Source organism: Bos indicus, chromosome 11 (assembly GCF_029378745.1).
Source record: "Bos indicus isolate NIAB-ARS_2022 breed Sahiwal x Tharparkar chromosome 11, NIAB-ARS_B.indTharparkar_mat_pri_1.0, whole genome shotgun sequence".
Taxonomy (NCBI): domain Eukaryota; kingdom Metazoa; phylum Chordata; class Mammalia; order Artiodactyla; family Bovidae; genus Bos; species Bos indicus.
The window spans coordinates 102,975,821-103,002,166 of NC_091770.1; the positions used below are offsets into that span (position 1 = coordinate 102,975,821).

At 54.6% G+C, this 26,346-nt stretch overlaps 2 protein-coding genes across 4 annotated transcripts; one reads left to right on the forward strand and one right to left on the reverse strand.

Moving 5' to 3' along the window:
- Positions 1-10,242: 10,242 nt before the first annotated feature.
- GLT6D1 (glycosyltransferase 6 domain containing 1) lies at positions 10,243-18,771 on the reverse strand. Of its 2 annotated transcripts, none has more exons than XM_019969760.2 (5): positions 18,657-18,771; positions 17,511-17,590; positions 12,988-13,035; positions 12,152-12,289; positions 10,243-11,478 (listed from the first exon to the last, which is right to left on the reverse strand). In XM_019969760.2, the coding sequence occupies exons 2-5, from the start codon at positions 17,582-17,584 to the stop codon at positions 10,812-10,814; spliced, it is 927 nt and encodes a 308-aa protein (XP_019825319.2). In that variant the 5' UTR covers positions 17,585-17,590; positions 18,657-18,771; the 3' UTR covers positions 10,243-10,811. The 2 variants fall into 2 exon arrangements, with proteins under 2 accessions (XP_019825319.2, XP_070655637.1); XM_070799536.1 differs by having other exon boundaries at positions 18,587-18,755.
- Positions 18,772-18,968: 197 nt separating this feature from the next.
- Positions 18,969-23,464, forward strand: LCN9 (lipocalin 9). 2 transcript variants are annotated; one of them, XM_019970077.2, is made up of 6 exons: positions 18,969-20,624; positions 20,759-20,895; positions 21,181-21,254; positions 21,501-21,611; positions 21,805-21,906; positions 22,046-23,464. In XM_019970077.2, the coding sequence occupies exons 1-6, from the start codon at positions 20,529-20,531 to the stop codon at positions 22,063-22,065; spliced, it is 540 nt and encodes a 179-aa protein (XP_019825636.1). In that variant the 5' UTR covers positions 18,969-20,528; the 3' UTR covers positions 22,066-23,464. The 2 variants fall into 2 exon arrangements, with proteins under 2 accessions (XP_019825636.1, XP_070655638.1); XM_070799537.1 differs by having other exon boundaries at positions 18,970-20,624; positions 22,320-23,464.
- The last annotated feature ends 2,882 nt before the right edge of the window (positions 23,465-26,346 follow it).

The window sequence follows — 26,346 nt, forward strand, 5'->3', positions numbered from 1 at the left end:
CTTCTGAGTCTTTCCTGGATGATGGGCCGGGGGTGGAGAAGGCCCGGGACAGGGTGGGGAGTGGTCTGGCTCAGAGGATGATGGTAGGGCTGGGATCCAGGGCGTCTGCATTACAGTCTTGTGACATCTGGGGGCCCACACACATCACTACGGCTCTTTGAAACTTTCAGGAACCAGGTAGGGAGTCGGCAGAGACATCTGCCAGTTAACTTGGAGTGTTCAGTCAACACCCAAACTCGACAAAGGACAGGAAGTGGAAAATGGCTGTCTCTTAGTCTAATAAATATTGATATGAAAACTCAAGTTGCTCATGGATCAAATTATGCCTTTTTATGAATCCAGCCACTACAGTCGGTATCAAACTTCATGTACTCAAAACGCACTGATCTTTTCTGTGCTAAAATGAAATAAAGAGATTTCCCCAAGATACAGGAGCTGGGCAAAAGAGGTCACGGTTGGAAGGGGACTTGTTCTGCACACACAGCAAGGAGATCCAGCCAGTCCATCCTAAAGGAGATCAGTCCTGGGTGTTCATTGGAGGGACTGATGTTGAAGCTGAAACTCCAATACTTTGGCCACATGATGCGGAGAGCTGACTCATTTGAAAAGACCCTGATACTGGGAAAGATTGAGGGCAGGAGGAGAAGGGGATGACAGAGGATGAGATGGTTGGATGGCATCACCGACAAAATGGACATGGGTTTGGGTGGACTCCAGGAGTTGGTGATGGACAGAGAGGCCTGGCATGCTGCGGTCCATGGGGTCACAAAGAGTCGGACACGACTGAGCGACTGAACTGAACTGAACTGAATGGAAAAGAGGTATACAGCAACGTGGGGATTTTTTAGATAATAAGAATAATTTACGCATAACATAGTGTATACTCATATTTATATATATACGTGAATGCTCAGTCACACTCAGTCATATCTGACTCTGTGACCCATGGACTGTAGCCCTCCAGGCTCCTTCTGTCCACAGAATTCTCCAGGCAAGAATACTGGAGTGGGTAGCCATTTCCTCCTCCAGGGGATCCTCCCGACCCAGGGATCAAACCCATGTCTCCTGTATTGGCAGGCAGATTCTTTACCACTGCACCACCAGGGAAGCCTGTGTTACTGTCTGTGTCCCACTTAATTACCAAAGCTGCTCCAAGAAAAAGCCCCTATGCCTCTGAGCTTCCTGGCCTGCAGGAGGTGGTGGGGGGACAGTGACCTGGGAACACCCTCCCGCTTCAGAACTCCCCGGTGACCCACACTCCTGCAGACAGCCACGTAGTGCTGCTTTTCACGGCTCATTATCTTAAAAAAAAACTGAGGTCTATTTTGTGACTTCACTGCTGTAATTTCCGAACCTCCAGAGCGACGGACAGCTTCCTCCCCAGGCCTCAGGGGCTTCAGGACGCCGGCCTTCACCCACGAGTCACCAGACACACGGGGGCAGCCCCGCCTCCAGGGTGCTCACAGTCTTCCCATCGTCCTGATCAAAGAGAGAGATCAATGACTTCTCAGGAGCAAGCGGACACCCACAGGACACTGAGGTTCACCAGACTGAGCCGGTCCTTTTGAACCTAAAGACACACAGCTCTCGAAGGTTTTCTTGCTTTGAATCTGGATTTAATGCCTATTTGCCCCTCAAGAGGGAAGACACTCCTACATGTCCCCAGGACAGCCGCTCGGTGGCATCCGAGAGCACTTAGTATTATCTGACGGCAGCCTGGAATTAATTGGTCCAAACTGGACATAAACCTTGGTGGGAAGTTTCATCCCAGAGGCTCAGCCATCCTGCTTCTACCACCTGCGTCTTTCTTTCATGTGTATATATGTATTTTGTTCTCATTTTTTGGCTGTGCTGGCTCTTCGTTGCAGTTCAGCACGCAGGCTTTCTCTCTAGTTGCAGTATGAGAACTTCTCTCATTGCGGAGTGCAGTCTCTAGAATGCATGAGCTCAGTAGCTGCGTCGTGCAGGCTTAGATGTGGGATCTTTGTTCCCTGACCAGGGATCAAACCCCATCCCCTAGCCTGGAAGGCAGATTCTTAACCACTGGACCACCAGGGAAGTCCCCTGCCTGCCTGCATCTTAACCTCAGTTCAGTCGCTCAGTTGTGTCCGACTCTTTGCGACCCGATGAATTGCAGCACACCAGGCCTCCCTGTCCATCACCAACTCCCAGAGTTCACTCAGACTCACGTCCGTCGAGTCGGTGATGCCATCCAGCCATCTCATCCTCTGTCGTCCCTTTCTCCTCCTGCCCCCAATCCCTCCCAGCATCAGAGGCTTTTCCAATGAGTCAGCTCTTCTCATGAGGTGGCCAAAGTACTGGAGTTTCAGCTTCAGCATCACTCCTTCCAAAGAACACCCAGGGCTGATCTCCTTCAGAATGGACTGGTTGGATCTCCTTGCAGTCCAAGGGACTCTCAGGAGTCTTCTCCAACACCACAGTAAACCTAGAAAACTGCAAATGTAGGAGGACTCAGAGCCTCTTAACCGTTACAGGTGAATAGGGTTAGCATCCTGTCAGTCACCTGCGGTGGGGCAAGGCCGCTCTCCAGGACGTGCCAGCCCCTCGTTAACTGGACACGTCAGCTATAGCCCTTTCTCACTTAGCCTCTGATGCCTTAGCCTCGTGACTGTCCTGGGTCTGCTAAGGCTGGTCAAACACGGTGACCGCCACCTGTGAGCCATGTGGGTGGGGTGCCCAGCCTCAGAATCTCATGGGTGTCTCTGACTTGCATGAGCAGGGACAGATTGAGGAGGGAGGAGGGGGAGGGAGGAAGGAAGGGAGGGGGTCTGGAGAGCACCCCTGCCCACCCACGCCTGGATGAAAGCCCCTATTCCCCCTACTTTCCAGATCTAGCTGTTTCCGGCCTGGGGCCCCTCCCTTTGGCCTTCAGAGAGGCCATTCTTTAGCGATGTATTCACTCTTTCATCAGAGTTCTTTAAATTTTCAGCTTGTGCATCTTTTTCAGAAAGGATTTAAGTCTTGGGTGTTGCTTCCTATTAAAGAGCCCAGCAGATCCACTGGCTGAGCTCGATCCACGGCCGCGCTCACAGGGGAAAGTCTGAGCACTTGGCCCCTGAGACTGGACTCCAAGAGCCAAGACTGGGGGCGCCACGTGGCCAAGGAGCCTCACCCGCCCTGTGCCCACACCCCGGCAGGCGGGAGGTCGCTGTCTGACCAACCAGCTGGCCGCCAGCCACGCACACCTGGTCTCCCCAGCTGACCCCCAAGACTCGCTCTCGCTCTCCATGCCATCTGGACCCGAGACGAGGACACAGAGCTCGTCTTGCTCTGGACATGAGCGTGTTCCCTGTAGCTCTCGGGGCCTCCCAAGGGACAGGCCAGAGATCAGAACCAGAGGGACAAGTGGTTCAAAGTCGAAGGCCAAACTTTAAAACCTCCAAAGCTTTATGAGGAGGGGCCAGTGGGAAACGCACACACAGCCCCCTCCTGCGGGGCAGCCCACAACCCCCACCCCCGCCCCATGCCCCTGTGGCCGGGGAGCCCTGGGTGGGCTGTGTTTCCAGCCCTGGCAGGTCAACTGGGGAGACCGATCTCAGGGGCCAGGATCTGTGCTGACCGCAAGGATGTACCACGGCCTGGATGACAGTCACACCATAGACACCACGCGGACCCCCTGCAGTCCCCGAGTCTGTCGGCACACAGCCCCGCCCCCCACAAGAAACTGAAGGCCCCTGGGTAGGGGGGCACAGAGCGGGCAGCCTAAGGTCAGCTCAAAGCCCAGGTGACCGGGCACAGCCAGGCCCCAGCCCCCACCCCAAGACCTGGAACTGCCAGCCAAGGATGGAGTGGGGGCCAAAGCCCCTCGCGCCCCGTGCCGGCAGCCGTGCGCCAGCCCCCTTCTCTGGCTGGGAGACCTCCAAAGCCCGGGGGTCCGAGAACCTGGGGGATGCAGGAACCCCAGAACATAGGCCAGCACCAGGCCGGGAGGGTGACTCCAGGTAAGGTCTCTTGTCTTTCCTAGAGAGGGGGTGAGCAAAGGACTGAAGGTCACTGTCCATCCCACGGGGCCCCGAGGCCAGTCCCAAGGCCTGGGTGAGTAGCCCACCACTCTGGCCTGGATCCTGCAGGGGGGTGGGGTGGGGAGCAGGGGCCGCCATGCCCAAGGCTGGCCCTAGGGGCAGGAAGAGATGTCCTCAGGGTGGCATCTCACGGTCCACGGGGCAGAACCAGCTGGGCACCTGCTGAGGGTCCCCGCAGTACAGGGAGGCAGCCCCAGGCTCCTGCGCTCCGTCAGCCCCCACTACAGCAGCCTCATCGCCTACAGCCATGGCCAGGAAGCGGCGGGACCACCAGCCTGGGGGCACTCCTGGGTAGGTGCCGGCTGCCCCGGGTCAGGGCTGAAGGACAACATCTTGCAGCCCGCTGCCCTGCGCAGGACAGAGCAGCCCCGCACATGGACACCATGGAGTCACATTGGGCTTAGAAGGTGGAAGCGCCTCGGAGGGAAGACAGGGCCCTGGGGATGGAGTAGGGTGTGGGCTGTGCTGGGCAGGGGGCCAGGCTGTGCTGGGCAGGGGCCTGGCTGAGCTGAAAACTGGCCAGGCGTGGGGGACCCTCCGGGGTCCTCACCAGAGGGGCCCAGGCCTGATGTAACCTTCCAAGGAGGCCTGATGCACTCCGGAGTGGCCTGGAGGGTCCAGCCCCAACAGACCCTGTGCCAGCCGTGCAGAGAGAAGACCTGCTTTAGAGGCAACACTCAGGCAAGGGGACAGGGCCGCGGCCATGGCAGCAACCACAGGGCCTGGCAGGGAGCCGAGAGGAGGACTCTCGTCTGAGAAAGGCCCCCAGTTCCCCGCCTCCAAGCACTGGCCCCTCTGAATTCAGCCAGCACAACGCCAGGGACCTTGAGTGGCTGGGGCAGTATCTTGAGTACATCTCCAGGTTCTAGCCGCAGGAAGCCCCCGCCTTCCACCTGGACGGTGAGTGCTGCCCTCCAGCCACCTCCCCTGTGCCCCCAAGAGCAGGGACAGGAGGAAGCGGGGAGGTCCTCTCCCACTAGCAGGACAAGAGCAGCTGGAAACATGGCCTGCCTCTATTGGGCACCGACACGAATCTCTTATCTGCCAGACCTCACAAAGGCCCTGCAACATGGTGGGTGGGCAGATATCCATGTCCATCCTGCAGGCTTGGACTCCGAGGCTCAGAGAGGTTCAGAAACAAGGCCAAGGTCACACAGCCCGGGGGAGGCAGTGGGAGCCAGCCTCTCCCCTGTACCCCTCCCCTGCACATCATTTAGTCGATCAACAAGCAGGAGGGCCAGCCCCACTCTGGGAGTTCAGGATGCAGGTGGAAAAAAGACAGACATTCCTCGGCTCTTGTGCGGATTACCCGGGGCCACTGAGGCTCAGTCTCTAATTTATTGGGAAGGGGGACCCCAGAGCAGGGGAGCTCGGCCAGGGAGGCTGCCTGGAGGAGGGAGCGTGCAGGCGCAGATGGGAAGGGGAGGGAGAGGCGAGCAGTAGGTGGGGTCGTGGAGTCTTGTGGGTCATCTCGGGGCAGGGGGCCGTGGCTGGACCTGGGGCTGGACATCAGAAGACAAGGTGGTCGCGGTGGCTGTGTGCCCTGGGCTTGATTGACGGGTGGTCTTCAGAACAAACGGACGGAGGCCCTAGAGTCTGACCTTGTTCTCAACCCTCCACAGCCCCGTGGCTCCCCACGAAGCCTAGCTCGGCCCCCACAGCCCAGATCTTCCTGCCGGGTCCCTCCTGCCCACTGTCCTCGCCCCCCCTCCCCTCCCCCACACCCGGGCTGGCCGAGGGGCTTTCTGAACCCCTCTGCACCCCCAGGAACCTCCCCGACCCCAAGCCCACCCCTCCCTTGCCACGGGCCACCAGGTCCTGCCAACCAACAGCTCAGAGGCTGCAGCCTCTCCCAGCCTGGTCCACAGGCTTGAAAACACTCTGGGTGTTGGGAGGGGTGGCAGGCAGCCCCCAAGTCCCCACCGAAGTAGACACAGCATTGCTGTCCGGCGAATGGAGCCACCATCTGGATCCTTCAAGTGACCCTGGGCGGGGCAGGGCTGGCACTGGCCGTCCGGCCTGCACTTCCGTCGGGCTCCGGACTCCAGGAGCCCGCACCCCCGTCCCTGCCCAGCCCAGAGGGGTGCTGAGTGACCACAGTGCCAGCCCAGGCTCCCAGAAGAGTCAGGTGAGCCCAGGCCTGTGAATCTGCTGGAGAAGGGAGCCGAGGCCGCCTCGCCCTCCCCTCTCCAAGCACCCAGACAGAATGTCCCTCCTCATCCCAGGCGAGCCAGCGGCCACCTGCCTGCAAGGCCAGCTCCTAGGAAGCCGGGTCAGGACCTCAACACTAACCTCATGGAAATGCCGGAGGCAGGCGTGGCCGGATCCTGCCTCAGACACGCCCTCGGCAACAGCAAGGCCTCCTGGGAGGTCACACCTCAGGAGGGCAGCTCCCACCACGGTCACTGCGCTAGGACAGCACTGCCGCAGGGGGTCCGCCGGCCACCTGTGCAGACCTCACCTGCCTTTCATGCAAGGGGTAGGGTGGTGAACAGGTGCTCAGAGCATGGTAACTTTCTTATGGACCAGCAATCCAGCAAGAAAAAGACAGGCGGCACGTTAAAATCATGCTAAAAAAATTCTCACGCTGGGACATTGAGAAAAATGACCTGAATAAATACAAGCTTGATATTCTTGCAAAGTCTTCAATGTCATAAATATTTAATAAGTTTAAGCTAACCTATCAGTTCAAGCAATTTAATCAATATTTCAGTGGGATATTTCCCTCGAATTGTATACCTGAATCTAAAAGCCACAGGAAGGAATAAACGTTTTGAAATATTTTAGATAGAAGAGTAATGCAAGTTGATCTACCATTCAATCATAACTAATAGGGAACTAAAATGACCGAAAATGCATGGCTTTAGCTGGGAGACAGGAAGAAGAACCAGTAAAACTGGACATAAAGTCAGTAAATGAACACAAGTCAGTACAGTAACTTAATATGTTATACAAGTGGCCCATCTTAAAAAGTATTATTTGTTCAACACGCGTGTGTGTGTGTGTGTGTGCACGCACGCTTGACTCAGTCACTCAGTGGTGTCTGACTCTTTGCCACCCCATGGACTACTGTAACCCACCAGGTGCCTCTGGGATTTTCCAGGCAAAAATACTGGAGCACATTGCCATTTCCTACTCCAGGAGATCTTCCTGACTCAGGGATCCAACCCTCACCTCCTGCTTCTCCTACATTGGCAGGAAGACTCCATTCAACAAGAAGTGTGGGAGAAATGACCAAGATATCTTGAGGGAAAAAAATAAGGTTATATATCTAACTCTGCACATTATCTTAAAATTAATTCTGAATGAAAAGAAATCTTGAAAGCTCTATATTATCTATAACTAAGGGATGAGATACCTACCCTATGGATACAAATATCAATATAATTATGAAAACAAACTTTGGAACCCCAAAACCACCATCGACAAAACTGAAACAGGAACGACAACTTGAAATGAGTATTTTCAGCACATTTGACAAAGGGTTTACATCACATTACAAACTCACTGAAAGCGAAAAAGGAACACCATGTTAGAAAAGTGAGCCAGACAGAAATTGGTCATTTGTACACGCACGAATCAAATGACTGACGTGTGCTAAGTCGCCTCGGTCGTGTCCAACTCTTTGAAACCCCATGGATTCCAGCCCACCAGGCTCCTCTGTCCACAGGATTCTCCAGGTAAGAATACTGGAGTGGGTTGCCATTTCCTCCTGCAGGTCAAATGGCTCATTCAGTTCAGTTCAGTTCAATTCAGTCACTCAGTCGTGTCTGACTCTTTGTGACCCCATGAATTGCAGCACGCCAGGCCTCCCTGTCCATCACCAACTCCCAGAGTTCGCTCAAACTCACATCCATCGAGTCGGTGATGCCATCCAGCCATCTCATCCTCTGTCGGCCCCTTCTCCTCCTGCCCCCAATCCCTCCCAGCATCAGAGTCTTTTCCAATGAGTCAACTCTTCACATGAGGTGGCCAAAGTACTGGAGTTTCAGCTTCAGCATCATTCCCTCCAAAGAAATCCCAGGGCTGATCTCCTTCAGAATGGACTGGTTGGATCTCCTTGCAGTCCAAGGGACTCTCAAGAGTCTTCTCCAACACCACAGTTCAAAAGCATCAATGCTTCGGCGCTCAGCTTAACGGCTCATAACTATAGTTTAAAATGAGGTTTGACAGTGCCCCCTAGTGGTCCCGGGGCTAAGGCGCCAAGCTCCCTGCAGAGGGCTCGGGTTCGATACCTGGCTGGGGAAATGAGACCCCAACATGCCTTGTGGTATAACCCCCAAAAAATTTTTTTTTAATTTTTAAAATAAAGCAACTATACCTTAAAAACTAAAAAAATAAAATAAAATAGGCTTTGATGTCCCAAGCAATCAAAGAAAAAGATTCTATGTTTGCTTATCAAATTAGCAAAATTTTTTAAAAATTTAACTCAGCACCCACCATGTGGGGAAACATACTTTTTCTGGGGGGATGGAATTGGAAAATGTCATTCAGGGGTGACCTGTTTGCATGAGTCCTTTAAACAAGTTTGTTCTTGAACCTGGAAATTCTAGGCATTAAAAATCTTTCATTACCAAGGAATTCACAGTGCTTTCATATTGATTCCACAATATCTTTCAAGGTAGAAGTTTAGAACCCTTCTCAGTAAACCCCCCTAGCCTTCTCCATAAATTGTTAGGGGGGAAAAAAAGTTAGTTTTTGTCTGTTTGTTGGTTTCAGCACAGTAGCTAAATCACACCCTCCCCTCTCTAGGTATGACCTAGGAGAGCCGATAGTGATCTTTGTGAGGTAGGGCTTGTGGCTAATGGAATATCATACTCTGTTTTGAAGTAATTTTATAGATTTTTTTTTAATCAAGAGCTGCTCTGTGGTGTAAGAAAGGATGAGTCACTGGAAACAGCATCATGATTTAGCCACAGGCGACAACTGAGACAGAAAAGGTAGAAGGAGCTTGTCGTTGTTGTCGAGTTGCTAAGTCGTGTCCAAGTCTTTTCGAACGATGGACGGTAGCCCTCCAGGCTCCTCTGTCCGTGGGATTCTCCAGGCAAGAATGCTGGAGTGGGTTACCATGCTCTCCTTCAGGGGATCTTCCCCAACCAGGGATCAAACTTCTCCTGCACTGGCAGGCGGACTCTTTACCACTGCACCACGAGGGAAGCCCTATGGGATGAGCTAACCTTGACATGTGTTCTTTAGGGAAACCTTCCTGATGAGTGGCGTCCAGGGCGGGGTTGTAGACATACCACGGGCCCGGACAGGGCTTCTCACTCCAGGGCTGGACATCAGCGAGTGTGCTCCTCTCGCTCCTCTCGCCTATCTTTCCGTGGCCTCTGGCTTCCACTCCAGGAAGTGTCAGTCTTCTGACAGTTTTAGTGTTTCGGTCGTGATGACTTTTGGATCGTGCACTGTGTTACTTTGCCACAGACTGGGGGCTTAAAGGACAGAAGAGCCCTTCTCCCAGCTCTGAGGGCTGGACGTCCGAGGTGGAGGAGGCCTCTCTCCCGGGCGTGTCCTCGCTTCACCTTCCCTCTGTCCTGGGCACGTCAGTGCCCCAATCCCCTTCCAGTGGGGTCACTGGTCCTACTGGACGAGGACCTTCCCTAGTGACCTCATTTTGCTTCAGTCATCTCTGTAAAGGCCTTTTCTCCGTATTGGTTATGGTCTGAGGTCCTGGGGACTAGGACTCCACGTAAGAATTTGGGGCAGGACAATACTGGCCTTCACACTTACGCAGCCTGCGTCCTCTCCCAGGAAAGAGGGTTCATTAAGAAGAATGGCTGTGGGCACGCCCCTGGCCATCTGAGGTCGAGACGCCGCACTTCCCACGCAGAAGGTGCAGGTTTAACCCCTGGTTGGGAGCCTAAAATCCCACGTGCCTCGCAGTGCAGCCAAGAGAAGGAGGAGGAAGACGGCTGCCTCCTTAGGATACGGGATTCTCCGGCCCTCACACTCACTGCCAGGAACAAACCTCTGCTAGCCACATCAGCCCCCATTCCCACCACCCATGGGGGCTGGTTTCCCATCCTGAGGCTCATGGCGCTCCGAGCTGCCCACGTCGAGCCCTTTCGAATGTGCAAAGGGAGTGCCACAGAGTCGCATCTCCCCGCTGCCCTGCAGCTGCCCGAGGACTCGGGCCAGTGGTACCCTCCCTGCACCTGGCAGACATCTGCCTCCACCCCTGTGCTCAGCCCCTGTCTTCTCAAAAATAAGTAAAATGCCGAGAGATTTTAGAAATGAACTTGACACTTCTCTGTGTGAACAATAAAAGAAAGATATGTATTTGGTAGGAAGTCTCTAGTTCATACATGTCTAGTCACAAGCTAGATAGGGTGAGACGGTTCCAGGTGCTTAAACACAGCAATGTGCCTCCTCAGCCTGAAAAGCAACCCCCTTGATGGACTTGCAAGCCATGAAGTTTCATTTTCTCCTCTACACATCATCCTTTGCCCTTCTGTGTCCATGTATATATATATATTTTTTTTTTCTGAACTAGAGCTTTTCTGCATTAAAAAAAAATTCATTTTATGCCTCCAATTATGTCCAGGTTATCTACAGTGTATAGATATTAACATCACCATGTGTTAAACATTCAATAAGCAGCCTTTTATTCTTTATCCTGCAGTGGCCAAATTGGATGGCCCAAAATTGCAGGGAGAAAAATGTCTTGTGGGTGAGTATAAACATCTGTGTCTCTCAAACCTAGGACATATGAAGACATCCCACCTACCAGGGGGAACCATTGCTGGTGGGGCCTGCGGTCCCGGGGAGTCAGTGTCTCCTTTTGGACTGCTGGGCCACCTTGACGTACTGTACCTGGGGTGGCGGGTAGAAGTCAGCGTCCCAGTTGTACTCTGGGGATAAGAGCTTGGTGGGCTTCCGGAGGAAAAAGTATTTGTTGAGGTGTTTTTCGTAGGAGCTGTTCAACCTGAGTCCGAGGTCGTGGATGACGCCATTCAGGTACTCCTCCGCGAGGTTCAGGACCTCCTGGGGTGTGCCGCCCACAAATGCACCATCGTAGTAGAAATCGCCCTGGCCAAATGGGATGTAAGCTGCCGACTTGGGCCTCCTCTCGTAGGGGAAACTCGCACGGTCCTTGAAGTACCACCAGCCATGGAGCTGAGCCACCAACTCGCCCAGGACCTCCACGCCCACATTGTTCTGGAAGATCTGGGTGACGGTCATGCTGAAAAGGAAGTCGACCTCGCCCTGGATGTCCCAGATAATGTGCTTGGCCAAGCTCTTCATGCGCACGACGTCGTTGTCCCACCATCTGCTCTCAGTGACGATGAACACTTTGAACTGTCGGAGGGGCTCCCACTTGATCTGGGGCAGCTTGATGAAGGTGTCCATCATAATGTAGAAGATCACTCTGTAGCCAGTCAGGAAGTACTTATTTGCCGAGTTCAAGAACAGCTCCAGGTATGGATCTGCAAGCCTGCGAAACACAGTGCAGAGGAGGACGCTCGCCTCCCTAAACGTTTTCGGAAGGGCATCACCAAACACTATCCACATGGGAGGCGCCAGGTCGACACTGCAGAATTCCCAGGGAGGAAGGCAGGAGGTCGGGCCTGTATTTCAGCTGCAATGGTTACAGAAGGGGGAGGTAGTGGGCTGGGGAGTCTGAGAAAAGCCTCTGAAGTTTTGGAATGACTGTTGGAAAAAAAAGAGTGTGAGAGCTAACTGGATGTTAGTGGAAAGACAGCTAAGTGGTATTAATGATCCAGCTAAGGGAGGAGAAGGACTTCACAGGGGGCTCCCGCAGTAAAGAATCTGCCTGCAATGCAGGAGACTCAGGTTCGATCCCTAGTTGGGAAGATTCCCCGGAGAAGGAAATGGCAACCCACTGCAGTATTCTTGCCTGGGAAATCCTATGGACAGAGCAGCCGGGCAGGCTACAGTCCATGGGGTTGCAAAGACTCAGGCGGGACTCGGCGACTGAACAAGAATAACAACAAGGAAGGAGAGAAAAACAATGTCCTGCTTTTCACAGGCCATCCACAAACAGTGGTTACAGAGGCCGATGAGTGGCCCTTTGGAGGTGGGAGGTCCGTGGACAGAGGTGTGCATTTTTCCAAAATAAAGTGTGGCACAGGCTTGGCGACCCCTACCTGCCAGTAGCAAAGACGGCCAAGCCCGTTGTGAAATTCTGCCTTCTGTAGTGTTTTTCCAGCATCTTTCTGCTGAAAGTGCCTTCCCAGACAACGGGAGCAAGCCAGCTCGTGGTCGTGATCACATCGGGGCGTCCTCTGTTGAACAAAAGAGAAACCGGTGGAACGGGTACCTTTACAAGGACAGCAGCGATAACAGGTAAGACTTGTGGAGCCCCTTTCTGCGTGCCGGACGCCGTGGCTCCTGCGGTCTGGGTCGTGAGCATGTCGTGGACAATTTTTTTCAATCTTTAAAGAGGCATAATGTAAACAAAAACTTAAGTATCTGCCTTGTTTGACTTAATGACTCTTTTGGGAATCTACCCCACAGATGAACTCACCAGACAATGTCAGAACGTGTATTAATATGTACAAAGTTAGTCACTGGAGCGTTCCTGGCAAGAGCTGCAAGGTAAACCATCTAAAACCAGGAGGGAATTGGCTAATGGATGATGACAGGTAATCAGGAAGCAAGGTACCCCAGAATCACAACAGGGGACAGGACTCTTCCCCGAGAGCTGAGGCCAAAATCAGGAGAAGCCGCTCATCGAATTTTCAATAAATCAGGAAGCTTCCAACAAGTGGAGCGGGTCAGCATGTACTCCAGCGACTGGGACCTCCCAGGATGGCTGTAATTTGGTGATTGGGGAAAAAGAAAAGACCTAGTTACTGCAGATTGAGTTCCTGTGTGTCTGGGTCTGTGTCTGTGAGCGTGTGTGCAAGTGTGTGCCTGTGTTGTGCATGTGTGCATGGGTGTGTGTGTGGATGTGTTCACAGGCAGACATTTTCATCTTTACCTGGGCTTGAACCAGTCTGAGAGCTCAAGTTCTTCTTCTTGATTTTTCCTGGATGTGAAGGGAAAACCAAGTTATTATGAGTCAAGCATTCATTCAACAAGTGTCTGCAGAGCCCATGAAGTGCTGTTAGGTGCTGGCCCTACAGCAGTGGGCCCGCAGCCCCGGACCCCACCCCCAGCACCTGGGGCAGAGGGATGGCTCTAAAGAGGCCCCAGGGTTCGGTGCCAAGGGGAGCCACAGAGCTTGGAGTGTAGTGCTGAACGCGGCACATCCAGCCCTGATTTGGGACCAGAGACAGCCAGCTGGGGAGGAGACATCTTCCTGGGTTTGGAAGGGAGAGATGTGCAGGGGAAGGAGATGACGGCCAGGGAGGAAGGCAGGGAGGAGCGTGTAGTTGGCAAAACTAGCAGCAGGTTAGAGCTGTGTCCAGACAGAAGGCAGCCCTTCCCCCGCTGTCTACTGGAGGCGCCCCACCCACCACTGTCTCCAGGTCGGCTGCCCAGTGAAGCAAGTGGTGCGGGGCCACCATCTGGCGTCCTGCCTCTTCCTGGATCAACACCAGAGTTCTTGCACTTATACCCATGGTACACACAGCTAATGCACTGACAGAGGGCAGAAAAGAAAAAGTCACTCAGTCATGTCCAACTCTTGCAACCCCATGGACTATAGCAGGCAGGCTCCCCTGTCCATCACCAACACCCGGAGCTTGCTCAAATTCATGTCCTTCGAATCGGTGATGCCATCCAATCATCTCATCCTCTGTACTCCCCTTCTCCCCCTGTCTTTAGTCTTTCCCAGCATCAGGGTCTTTTCCAATGAGTCAGCTCTTCGCATCAGGTGGCCAAAGTATTGGAGCTTCAGCATCAATCCTTCCATTGAATATTCAGGGTTGATTTCCTTTAGGATGGACTGGTTGGATCTTTTTGCAGTCCAAGGGACTCTCAAGAGTCTTCTCCAGCACCACAGTTCAAAGATATCAATTCTTCAACGCTAAGCCTTCTTTGAGGACTTCCCTGGTGGCTCAGACGGTAAAGCATCTGCCTACAATGTGGGAAACCCGGGTTCAATCCCTGGGTCGGGAAGATCTCCTGGAGAAGGAAATGGCAACCCACTCCAGTATTCTTGCCTGGAAAATCCCATGGGCTGAGGAGCCTCGTAGGCTACAGTCCATGGGGTCACAACGAGTCAGACACGACTGAGCGACTTCACGTTCACATTCACGAAGCCTTCTTTGGCTTCCCAGTTAGCACTAGTGGTAAACAACCCATCTGCCAATTCAAGAGACAGAAGAGATGCAGGTTCCATCCCTGTGTTGGGAAGATCCTCTGGAAAAGGAAATGGCAACCCACTCCAGTACTCTTGCCTGGAAAATTCCATGGACGGAGGAGCCTGGTCCACAGGGTTGCAAAGAGTCGGACACGACTGAGCGACTTCACTTAAAATCCACACTGTAATCTTTATAGGGAATCGCTATGGCAGCCCACACATTCCGCCTCCTGCGGGGCAGTGTCTCCATCGATTACTCGGGATTCTTATGAATGGGGTGTTGTCTCTTCTCTGTCATCTATGTTCTTGTTGATTCAGTCCTTTATTTATATCAATGTGCACTGAGGAAGATCTGCTTTATGCTTTGGGATATAACCCAATACAACTTTCTTTTCTTGCTCAGATTCTTCCCACTTTATCCACTGGAAGCTCTTTCACAGGCTCTTTTGTCCCTTTGCTCCAGGCTCATCCTGTATACATTCTGTCTCCCGTCCTAGAAACAGCCACGTCTCCAAGGAAGCCTGGCTTGGGGTTTTGCTTTGTTTTGTAGAATAATATTAGAAACCAAGGTCTGGGGCTGGGAGTGCTCGCTGCTCCTGCGGGCTCCTCGTTTCTAGGTCCTCTCAGCTGGGCAAGCAGGGAAGGCATGTGTGTAGTTGTCCCAACTGGCACAGAGGCATGTATCTGGAAATACTTCCCCAGGTAACTCTCCCCTGCTCCATGAAGCTACAGGTCAGTGCAGACTGGTGTCTCCAGCTTTAATGCATCACCGCAGGTATCACCTAACTGTCCCTGGATTACCCATGCATGGTCACTCACCGTCCACTCACTCAACTGTTCCGTCCCCAGATGCATGCATGCTGGCATCAGAGCTGCCATCCTGCCCTCCTGTGGGGAAGTGATGTTATCCACTAGAGACAGTCCCCTGCGTGGCTGTCTTCCCCTTATGTTTGCAGACTCCAAAGAGCTGAGCCGACTCATTGGAAAAGATCCTGATGCTGGAAAAGATTGATGGCAGGACGATAAGGGGGCAACCGAGGATAAGATGCTTGGATGGCATCACCAACTCAATGGACATGAATTTAAGCAGATTCCAGGAGTTGGTGAAGGACAGGGAAGCCTGGCGTGCTGCAGTCCATGGGCTGAGAAACAACAAAGCACAGACTCCACTGGTTTCCAAGGTGACTTCTCTCAGCACCTTCCTCAGCCCTCAGGGAGCTTACTTCTGGCATGTTTGATACAGTTCGATGACTTTGGTCACATACAGCAATCCTTCCTGGGATTCCCTCGACTTCCTAAATGAGAGTTGAATTTGTCTAGGTTAAAATTCACTCTTCATTAGAAAATTCTAAGGGTTTTGAAACAGGTGTAGTGTCACAAGCCCACCGTAAGCAGTTCCACTGCCCCAGACCTTCAGTGCTCGTCCAGCCACTCCTCCCCAAACCCCGAGACCCCTGATCCCTTTACTGTCTCTGCAGTTTTGCCTTTTCCAGAATTTCACGTGGCTGGAATCATACAGTAGGTAGTCTTTTCAGATTGGCTTCTGGCTTCTTTCCCTTACCAATGTGTACTGATACTTCCTCTGTATCTTTTCCTGGCTTGATAGCTTGTTTCTTTTCATCGTTGAATCATATCCATTTATCTGGATGCACCGCAGTTTATTTACCCTTTCATCTACTGCAGGACATCTTGATTGCTTCCAGATTTTAGACATTGTGGATAAAGCTGCTATATAACCTTATGTGGGCTGTTTGTGAACATATGCTTTCAAATTACTTGGATTAATGATACTTAAGAACACCCAAGCTGGATCACCGGAAAGACCATATTTAGCTTTGTAAGAAACCATCACGCTGTCTTCAATGTGGCTATACCATAGGGCTGTGCTAACAGACGTGTCATGGTGCCTGGTTGGTGTCTTAATTTGCAATTGAAAGTGAAAATTGTTCAGTTGTGTCCGACTCTGTGTGACCCCATAGACTAAACAGTCCATGGAATTCTCCAGGCCAGAATACTGGAGTGGATAGCCATTCCCTTCTCCAGGGGATCTTCCCAACCCAGGGATCGAACTCAGATCTCCCACATTGCAGGCAGATTCTTTACCAGTTGAGCCACCAGGGAAGCCCAAGAATACTGAAGTGGGTAGCCTATCCCTTCTCCAGGCAGGGGATCTGCCTGACCCAGGATCGAACCAGGGTCTCATGCATTGCAGGCAAATTCTTCACCAGCTGAGCTACCAGGGAAGCCCAATTATCTAATGACAAATGATGTCCAGCATCTTTTTGGATGCCTACTTGCCATCTTTATGTCTTCTTGGGTGAGATTTTGCCCATTTAATAAAGTTTTTCTTTTCCTTGTTGAGTTTTAAGAGTTCTTTGCATATTTTGGATACAAGCCTTTTTATCAGATCTGCGTTTTGCAAAGGTTTTGTTTTTAAAGACATTGTCTCTCATGATAAGACTGCTTTTCAAATGGCATCTGGGAAGTTTGCACTGCTCATGAAGGAGCCCACAAGACATGGGCACAAATGAAGGAAGAACTTGCATTTTTCTCCATGAGAAACTGAGCTGGCACAGATGCATCCCTGGCTCACACAGGCTGCCGGGGCAGGTCACTGCTGTCCTGTTTATGTCCGAACAAGATGGAACTTTGGGACCACTTGTAATTTGTCTGAAATAGCAACTCGGTGCGATGACTGCATTTTAGTTTTTCTTGGTGACCTTATTTATGTAAAATAGGCTATCCCAGGGACTTCCCTGGTGGCCCAGTGGCTAGGACTCTGCGGTTCCAGTTCAGGGGGCCTGGGTTTGACCCCAGGTCAGGGAACTAGATCCCACTTGCCAAAACTAAGTGTTTGCATGTCGCAACTAAAGATCCCGCATGCCACAGTGACGATCGAAGACCCTGAGTGCTGCAACTGAGACCCAGCGTGACCAAACAAATAAATAGCCTCTAAAGTTATCCCCAACGCTCTGCTCTGTTTGCTCTGCCTTCTCCCCCTGCGACCTTCTCCCCCTATTACCGTGGCTCCTTGAGCACCTAGGACAGAGCCTGGGGCCCAGCCAGCGCTTGATCACTACGTGCTGGATGTTTAAAAATGAAAGAATGAAAGTATACTTGGCTTGGTCCCACAGAGAGGGGAGGTAACATCTGATTCATTTCGAAAGTGTTATTAACAGCTTTGGACAAAACTCGGGAGGTTTTGAGCAGCTCTGCCAAGCACTGCAGGCGTCGATTCCCTGAGATCTTCTATTTACCTGGAATAATGATCAAACAACAGGAGCAATGAAAGACCCAGAATCAACAGCAGCATTTTCCTTTTACAGTTCATCGTCTCCTAGAGGAGAAGGAGAGAGAAGTCAGTTTTAAACAGAGTTGAAAACTTCTGCCGCCTCCCGATGACGGACTCGTGGACTCATTCAGACACACTGGGGCGCCAACCCAGGCGTCTGGCCCCAGGATGCTCAGCCCTGGGGAGAGGGCGGGGAGACGGGGACACCTCTGCTCCACTAGGGTCTCCTTGGGGTGCTGGCCACTCCTCTGGGGACTGAGTGCCATCTTGGATACCCCTGGGCCTTATCAATGTCCACCTTGGCTTCATGGAAGACATGCGACAGACCCTCCACTTGAGACCAGGGACAGCAAAACGAGGTCGTGACGAGGACGCAGTCTGCCCCCAGAGTTAACCTTTTCCTCTTTCTCCCCCAGCGACAGTAAGATGCACCATTTGCCCCAGGACTACAGCAGGCTAAGCACGCGTGAGCTTTCTCCAGGCAGTCGCTGGAACGGGGATTATGACCTGAACGAAAGGCGTCAGGTGCTAACATGGAGACTTTGGCTCTAGCCAACGCCGGGGCTTATGTCACGTGTTCTATGCGGGGTCGCTGTGCGCATGTCTGCAGGGCTGTGGGCTATGCACTGAGCAGAATGGAGACGCTGAGGTTTCGCTGCCAGCACCCAGTTGACCAGCACGCGGCCTTAGCTTGCACGGACCAGGAGTAGCCACGTGTGGCCGTCAAGCACGTGAAGTGTGGCTGGTCTGAGTTGGGATGTGCAGCAAGTGCTCAACACAGACTAGGCCTTAAAGACGAAGGAAAGAGTTTTATCTCATCAGTAAATTGATAGCGATTACGTGGATTTGCTGAGCTAAGCGCAAATGTCTGACGAAACGTACTCTACCTATTTCTTTTGATCTCCTACTTTGAAAGCCAGCAAAGGCTGGTCACGTCGTACTCCAGCTGGACACCGGCCAGGCTTCCACTGCCCAACAAGGGGGCACTGCCTCCCCGACCCCCGCCCCCGTGAACCCAAGCAATGCCACGGGGCAGGGTACCACGGCGGGGGAGTCTCCAGCAGAGCGTCTCAGCGACAACACTCCTGAGGCAGGCGCCAAGGCAGCTCACCAGCTTGGATGCTTTTCAAGCATCTCTTTGGGTCTCTCTTTGTAGAGTCCCAGGCAGACACCGAGGTGGGCTCGTGTGGCATTGAGCCTTCTGTGGGTGGTGATGTCAGCACCCCCTTTGATGATGTAAGCCCCAGAAAGTCCGGGTCACAATGATGCCGCCCGGGGCTCCTCATGGTTGCCGGACGACAGGACTTTGTCCTGTTTGAAAAACTAAAGGGTATTTTTTTTTTAATATTTATTTATTTAGTTGCATCGTGTCTTACTTGTGGCACGCTAGATCTTCGTTGCTCGTGTGGAATCTTTCTCTGCGGTGCGCGGACTCCTTAGCTGTGTCTGTCATACGGGCTCAGTAGCTGCAGTGCACAAGCTTACTGCTCCAGGGCAGGTGGGCTCTTAGTTCCCCAGCCAGGGATCAAACCCACGTCCCCTGCCTGGCAAGGCAGGTTCTGACCATGGGACCATCAGGAGAGTTTCTTAGTTTAAATTCTCTCTTGCATCTCACTTCCTCTGTCATCCCTCCCTGCTTCCTAGAGACTGACCTTACAGAGGAGTTTTAAGTAGTTTGTGCACGGTTGTGACAGAGAAGGGTGGCCCTCTCCTCCGTCATCTCCAGGCCGTGGACTCCCCGAGGAGAGCAAACCCCTCCTTCTGCTTTTCAGCACATTTTTTAAGTACATCTTTCTGGTTATAGAAATAACACCTTCAAGTTACAAGATCTGTCAGATGCGTTAAAGCATCTGGGGTGTGGGATGGGGCCGTGTGCACACATGTGAGTGTGCATGGGTACGCTTTGACACGTGCATGTTTGCATGTATGTACTTGTGTGTCCATGTCTGTCATCGTTCCTGGAGCCTAACATCCATGGCTGCGTCTCGATGGGAAGGTGACCCCGGCAGGCACGGGGGCGAGGGTGGTGGGGACAGGCCGTAGACACTCCTCTCCCGGGCTCAAGAATCCAGCCCCTTCCAGCAGCCCTGGAGGGCCCTTCAAGCAGGCATCACCCTAGACAGAGTCACAGGGCCCCAGCGCCAAAGCACCGACCCCTCAACTTGTCCCGTGGGGTCACAGACGCCTTGACCCCGGAAGGCATGTCAGAGCTGTGTTGTGGTCACAGCCATCCTCCATGACAGAGTCTGTGACCTTCCAATCAGATCCCGGGGGCTGTCGGTGTGCAGAGAGCACTTCTGTGAAAAAGTGCCTCCCGGCCCAGCCTCCAGGAATCTGGCTCATGGACCAGAGGCATCTCCTGAGACTGGGTGCTTCACTCTAACCCTAGAGCCTGGACACAGTAGGTGCCCAATAAAAAAAAAATATTCTATCAACACATAAACCGTGTCTGTTCTCTAAAATAGGACTTAGCATCTGATGCCCCAGTTGGTCCAGCTCAGCCTGCACCCTGACCACCAGCCCACCTTGTGCCCGGATGCACCAGGGGAATGAGGAGCTGTCCATCGAAGCTTAGGACCCTGACCTGCACGCGTGGCTGCCAGGACCCCTCAGTGCTCTGAAATCAGAGCACCCAGGCAGGCTGGGCTGGAAGGGGCGCCATCCTCTGCCGCTCGCATCTGAAGGCTCGGATAGGCCCTGGTGCCACCCGCCTCTGTGGCCGGCGTGGCTTCAGGCCAAGACACCAGCCTGTCCCCACTTCCCTTTGCGACTTCAGACCCAGCCAGGCCCCCATCTGGGCAGCAGCCAGAGCCAGTCGTTGCCTGCGGAGGACGGGGGCGGCCACGGCGGCTTTTGGCCAAGTTCCCAGTAAGCGGAGGCCTGTGCAGAGGATGCAGAAGAGCTGGGGCCGGAAACCAAGGCACAGGGAGGGGAATAAAGGGAGCGGGCAGCAGGCAGGCCAGGCGCCCACCCACTGGAGGGCATGGCGCTGCTCCTGCTGAGTCTGGGGCTGGGCCTGGTCTGCGCCCAGGATTTCAACCCCCAGCGCATCGTGCAGAGGAACTATGATATTTCCAAGGTGGGGCTGCGGTCCGGGCCCTCCCCGGGGGTCTGGATGCTAGGTGGGAGCTGCATGCCCACGACCTGGCCCCGGGAGGGAGCAGGCACCAAGACGTGAGGATGCCCGCACCCACCGTGACCTCTGCCCTCCAGGTCTCTGGGACCTGGTACTCCATCTCCATGGCTGCAGACAACAGGAAGCGGATAGAGGAAGATGGAGACCTGAGGATCTTCATAGAGGGCATTCAGGTCGTGGAGGACGGTGGTCTCAAGCTCAGTTTCCACTTCATGTGAGTGTTGTCCCCATCCTCCGGAATTGGGGAGCACGGAGGCCCCCATCCACCCTGCCCCCCTGCAGTCTCACCCCAGGCCCCACCCATGTGGATTGGCGTCTGACCAAGCTGGGGGTGAGGGGGCGCTGTATGTGGGGCAGGGGGCACCGGGTAGGGGGCAGCAGAGTGCTAAGGCTGGGGCAGGGGTTCAGGGGACGTGGTGAAGGTGTGGGGAGGAGTGGGGGGCGCTGGTCACACGCGGTCAGGTGGGGCTGCGCTGTGAGCATCACCCCTGGGCTCCAGGTTGCATGCAGAGTGCACGGACGTGGCCGTGGTCTGCGGCAAAACAGGCAAGAGCGGGGAATATACCATCAACTGTAAGTGGACCCTTGTCTGACAGCCCCACTCCCGGTGAGCCCCGATTTAGGGGTTTATGGGACTCCCTGACAGCCGACCCCAAAGCGAGGAGGGTGGGCCTGGCCTGTAAAGGGCGGCGGGAGGGCAAGTGGGGGCCCGTGCATGGGGAGCTCTGGAGCACCAGGGGCCCCGCCGGCCCCTGCACCCTCGAGAGTCTGTGGTGCGGGCCCCAGGGGCTGCAGGCTCTGAGCAGAGCTTCTGTGCAGACCTGGGGGAGAACAGCCTGCGGATCCTGGAGGCCGACTACCAGCGTTACGTCATCTTGCACATGCGGAACTTCAGGAATGGGACGGCCACGCAAGTGCTGGCACTTTACGGTACCGTGTCCCGGGGCCCCTCCTTGCTTCCCGCGGCCCCATCCCCGGGGAGGTGCGGGTCTGGCCACGCCCTGAGGTGCCCGCAGCCCGTGGCATGATGTGGCGGGTGCCCACCTCGTCCAGGTGCCCCACACCTGCCACTCCTTCCCCTCGCCTCCCCTCCCCACACGGCCCCAAACTGTTGTGTCCACAGGACGGTTCCCAGAGCTGAAATCCAGCTTCCTGGACAGATTCCACAAAGCCTGCAGATCACACGGACTTGGCCCAGAAAAGATTATCCCCTTCAGCAACCAGGGTAGGCGTCACTGCCTTCCACGCCAGCAGCCTGGGCCAGCGAGGCACTCAAGGGGATGGGGGTGGGGACGGAGCCCAGGGCCTGGGGTGGGGCAGGGACCTCAGGCAGTCCCTGTCTGAGAACCTGACTGTCTTCCCAGATCCCTGTTACACGAGGTAGAGGCGCCCATCCAGGCCTTCTGGCGCGTGAGCTCAGCTGGGGGCTGGCCGGGCGGCAGAAGAAGCCGGAGGGACTGTGGGGGCCCCTCTCCAAGCCCATCCCTCACCCTGCATGCGAGGTTCATCCTGCCCCCAAAACGGGGAGCCTCCTGGGGTGGTGGGGGCTGGGCAAACATGCCTGCCTCCGGGTCTGGGGTGGCTGTAACGCTGGACCGCAAACCGGGCCCCAAAGAGCAGCAGTTCGTCTTCTTGCAGTTCTGAGCCCAGAGTCTGAAATCCAGGCGTGAGCAAGGCTGAGCTCCCTCTGGAGGCTCCAAGGCCCCTCCTGCGTCTCCCAGCTCCCCGGGCCCGTAGCCGCATCACGCAGTCTCAGCTCCTGGTCGCACTGCTCCTCCTCTGGGTCCGTGTCTCTCTCTCTTTCTGTCTCTTTTGAGGACACGTTGTTGGAGCGAGGACCACCGGCCTTCTCCAGGACAACCTCATCTCAAGATCCTCACCCTTATCCCTTCTGCAGAGAGCTTTCCCTAAACAAGATCCCATTCCCAGGTTCTGGACACTGAGATCTGAGGGCAGACGTCTTGTTGGGGTTGGGGGGACTGTCCACCACACAAAGGCTCCTCCTCCAGCTGACCTCCCCTCGCAGGAACCGGCCTGGCCCCTGTAAGCTCACCCTGTCCTTCTGTAGGGACTGGCCCGCCAGAGCGTCTCTTCTGAGAAGCAGGGGCCTGCAGGCCCCTCTGATGAGGGTCTGCGTGGTTTGGGGGGAGGGGTCCCCAAGGTCGTCAACCAGCCCATGCGCCTCTCTACTCCCTTCCCTCTGATACCAGCGACCCCTGCCCTCACCCCACCTCTTGGTGAGTTCACTGGGAGGTCCTGAGCAGCCCACAGTTGCTTCGTGGGTTAAAAGTTGACTGTCCACTGGGCATCCACCCGAGAGACATGAGATCATGCCCACACCACGACCTCTGGGCAGCTCTGCCCAGCGTCCCCCAGCTGTGACAGCCCGGGGCTCCCCGTGGACCAGCAGCCGAACAAAGTGTGGTCGAGCCTCACACCAGAGACCACGCAGACGACGGGCCTCCAGGGAGTCAGGTCGAGTGAAAGCAGCCAACCTCCAGGGCTCGGTTTCCAGGGACAAAACCGCAGCCATCTCAGGGGGCAGCGGCGGGGGGCCCTGGAGGAGGGCAGGGCTCTCACGGGGCCGGAGGCTCTGGGCAGCGGTGGACACGGCTGCCGGGCAGGAAGGACAGAGAATCTGCAAGGATGGGTGGTACCCACCCCAGCACGGGTGGGGGCAGCGTGCTGCCCCATGGCCCTGCAGGAGGTCGGCATCAGGAGAGGGGATGAGGGGGACTGGGAGCTCTCTGCACACCTGCCTGTGAATCCCCAGTGCTGCAAAATAAAAGGTTAAAAAGAGAGAGCGTTGGTCCTTCCTTCCCAGAAAATGTTACTAGGCTCCTCCCCCTCCCCAGGGCCTGGGGCACTTCCCACCAGCCCCGGCTTCACCGGGGCCCAGCCCCCACCACCCCCCAAGGCCCCTGCCCCCACCCCAGGGTTCCCTCTGCCTCCCCAGCCTGCCCTCTGAATAGGGACCAGACCACCCCCGTGTGCTTGCCAAACCCCTACCTGCCTGCAGTGCAGCTCAAGGGGGAGCTGCAAGGCGGGTCAGGGGGCACCACCCCAGGGTGAGGAGGAGTTGGTCCCATCCCTCCCCCTGCAGGGGCGCACAGCCTGCTGCCCTGGAAACCTTGCGGATGGGGGCCAGGGCTGCGTGGAGGACCAGGAAACCCACCCCGCCCAGGACCACTGTCTGTTCAGTTGCTGAGTCAGCTGCCCTGGGAACAGGGCCCCAGGCGGCGGGGATGGAGAGCTTTGAGTCCCTTCCTAAGGAGCCAAATGCAGGACAAGGAGACTCCATCTGGATGGCCTGGAGCCTGGGGAAGAGCACACTGTCATGGGCCCGGCCCCCAGCTCCCTATCTGGAACCCCACTCCAGCCTGCTGGGCCATGGCAAGGGACACGTAGGAAGCTGCCCACGTGGCTGGGGCCTGCTGGTGTGGAAAGCTGGTGTCTGGGGAGAACTGGGGCAGCCCAGAGGGACACTTGGGTGGGGGCTCATGACTCTGGACCACAGGGAAGCAGCATCTGCTCCAGAAGGAGGCTCAGAGGGGAGCTGAGCCCAGAGCAGGGTGTCCCCAAGCTGCTGGCTGTCTGAGCCAGGCTCTGGAGCTCTGTGTGGGACTGGGGCTGCCCACTGCCCAATGCAAACCCAGAGACTCCCAGGTGGAAGGAAACAGGTGCAGCGGGCAGCGAAGTTGGAGCCCACAGTCCACAGTCAGAGCACAGGGGTGAATATCCGGAGGAAACTCTAACTTGAAAAGATACACGTACCCCAGCGTTCACCGCCTCACTCTTTACAGCAGCCAATGCACAGAGGCGACCTAAATGTCCCCCTGCAGGGATAAATAAGATGCACATACATACAAGGGAACACTTATTTAGCCATTAAAAAGAATGACATAATGCCATTTGCAGCAAGATGGATGGAGCTAGAGATGATCATACTAAGTGAAGTAAGAAAAAGATAAATATCATGTGGTGTCTCTTGTGGAATCTAAAAAAATAAATGAACTTATTTACCAAAGAGAAATAGACTCACAGACATAGAAAACAAACTTGTGGTTACCGAAGGGGAAAGTGGGGTACATAATTTAGCAGTTTGGGATTAAAATATACACACAACTATGCATGTTGCTGTTCAGTGGCTAAGTCGTGTCCAATTCTACAGACTCCACGGTCTGTAGTCCGCCAGGCTCCTCTGTCCATGGGGAATTCTGGGCAAGAACACTGGATTGGGTCGCCATTTCCTTGTCCAACAACTATATATAAGAGACATGGGTTCGATCCCTGGGTTGGGAAGATCCCCTGGAGGAGGGTATGACAACCCACTCCAGCATTCTTGCTTGGAGAATCCCATGGACAGAAGAGTCTGGTGGGCTACGGTCCATGGGGTCATAAAGAGTCAGACACGACTGACTTATATTGGCTGCATATATAAGACAGATAATAACCAGGAACTACTGTATAGCAGAGGAAACTATATTCAATACCTTATAAAAACCTATAATGAAAAAAACTGAAAAAAATATATATAACTGAATCACATTGCTGTCCACCTGAAACACTATAAATACACTATACTGCAATTTTTTAAAAACTAAGTTGCTTGACGATGGTTCAGTTCAGTCGCTCAGTCGTGTCTGATTCTTTGCGACCCCATGGACTGCAGCACGCCAGGCTTTCTGTCCATCACCATCTCCCGGAGCTTGCTCACACTCATGTCCATTGAGTCGGTGATGCCATCCAACCATCCCATCCTCTGTCGTCCCCTTGAACAGTATGAAGAGGCTTGAGGACAGTAGGTAGAAAAGACATCCAGTTGCCCCAGAGTGCCAGTGGGGTCTTAAACAGGAATGTTCTTCTCAGCATCTGTATTCGTTTTACCTGCTATGATGTGAAAGACTTTGTTTCCAGGAGAGAAGGACAATGGTAGCCCTGACAACCCCCCATCCGGCCCTACGTGGCCCCACCTGAAGGTGCCCATTGCCAAGGCAGCTGGGCCAGAGTCAAGCACCCAGAGCGTTGGACAGGATGCCAGCGGCAGTTTTGGAGGCTGGGTCCGGCAGAGGCAGGGGGCATTGATGTCCTGAGCTTTCTGGACTTGTGAGCAGGGGTCCCCAGGACCCACGCCCACTAAGCCGCATGAGTTACTCCTGGTCGGGACTCTGCCAGTCCAGTGCGGGTGTGGGCAGACTCCAGGGCGGAGGCAGCCCCGGGGGGCTGGTGGAGTGCGGTGGGTCAGACCACACGGCTGGCCGGGGGAGGACAGGAAGGAAGGACGGCTGAGCCCTCCCGCCCAGCCGGGCAAGAGGCACCCAGGCATGCAGCTCTTTCATCCCCGATCCCCCACACCTTTCCTCTCCGGAAGGGAGCAGCCTTCTCTCTCGGCCTCGGGCGGCAGAGGGCAGGAGGAAGGACCCTCCGGTGGGCTTTGTCCAGACCCGGAGCCGGCCCGACGGGGCCTCTGGCTGAGCAGGAGCAGGGTGCGGAGGGCTGGGCCCCACATGGGTGGGCCTGAGGGCACGGAAAGCATCGCAAAGCCCCGTGTTGGGGGAGAGGAGGCCAGGAAATAGAGGCCAGCCGCCCCAGGCCACGCCTGAGCTCCAGACACCGCCCTGCAGACACGGCTGCTAGAAAGAGGGCCAAGTTGGAAAGGCCTAGG

Bases quoted from the DNA above. Each gene is read 5' to 3' on its own strand.
- LCN9 (XM_070799537.1), top strand. From the start codon at position 20,529: ATGGCGCTGCTCCTGCTGAGTCTGGGGCTGGGCCTGGTCTGCGCCCAG. The intron at 20,625-20,758 runs GTGGGGCTGCGG...TCTGCCCTCCAG, and splicing joins GGAACTATGATATTTCCAAG to GTCTCTGGGACCTGGTACTC. The intron at 21,612-21,804 runs GTACCGTGTCCC...TTGTGTCCACAG, and splicing joins GCAAGTGCTGGCACTTTACG to GACGGTTCCCAGAGCTGAAA.
- GLT6D1 (XM_019969760.2), bottom strand. From the start codon at position 17,584: ATGAACTGTAAAAGGAAAATGCTGCTGTTGATTCTGGGTCTTTCATTG. The intron at 12,290-12,987 runs GTAAAGATGAAA...TTTGTTCAACAG, and splicing joins TCAGACTGGTTCAAGCCCAG to AGGACGCCCCGATGTGATCA. The intron at 11,479-12,151 runs GTAGGGGTCGCC...TGTGTTTCGCAG, and splicing joins GCCGTCTTTGCTACTGGCAG to GCTTGCAGATCCATACCTGG.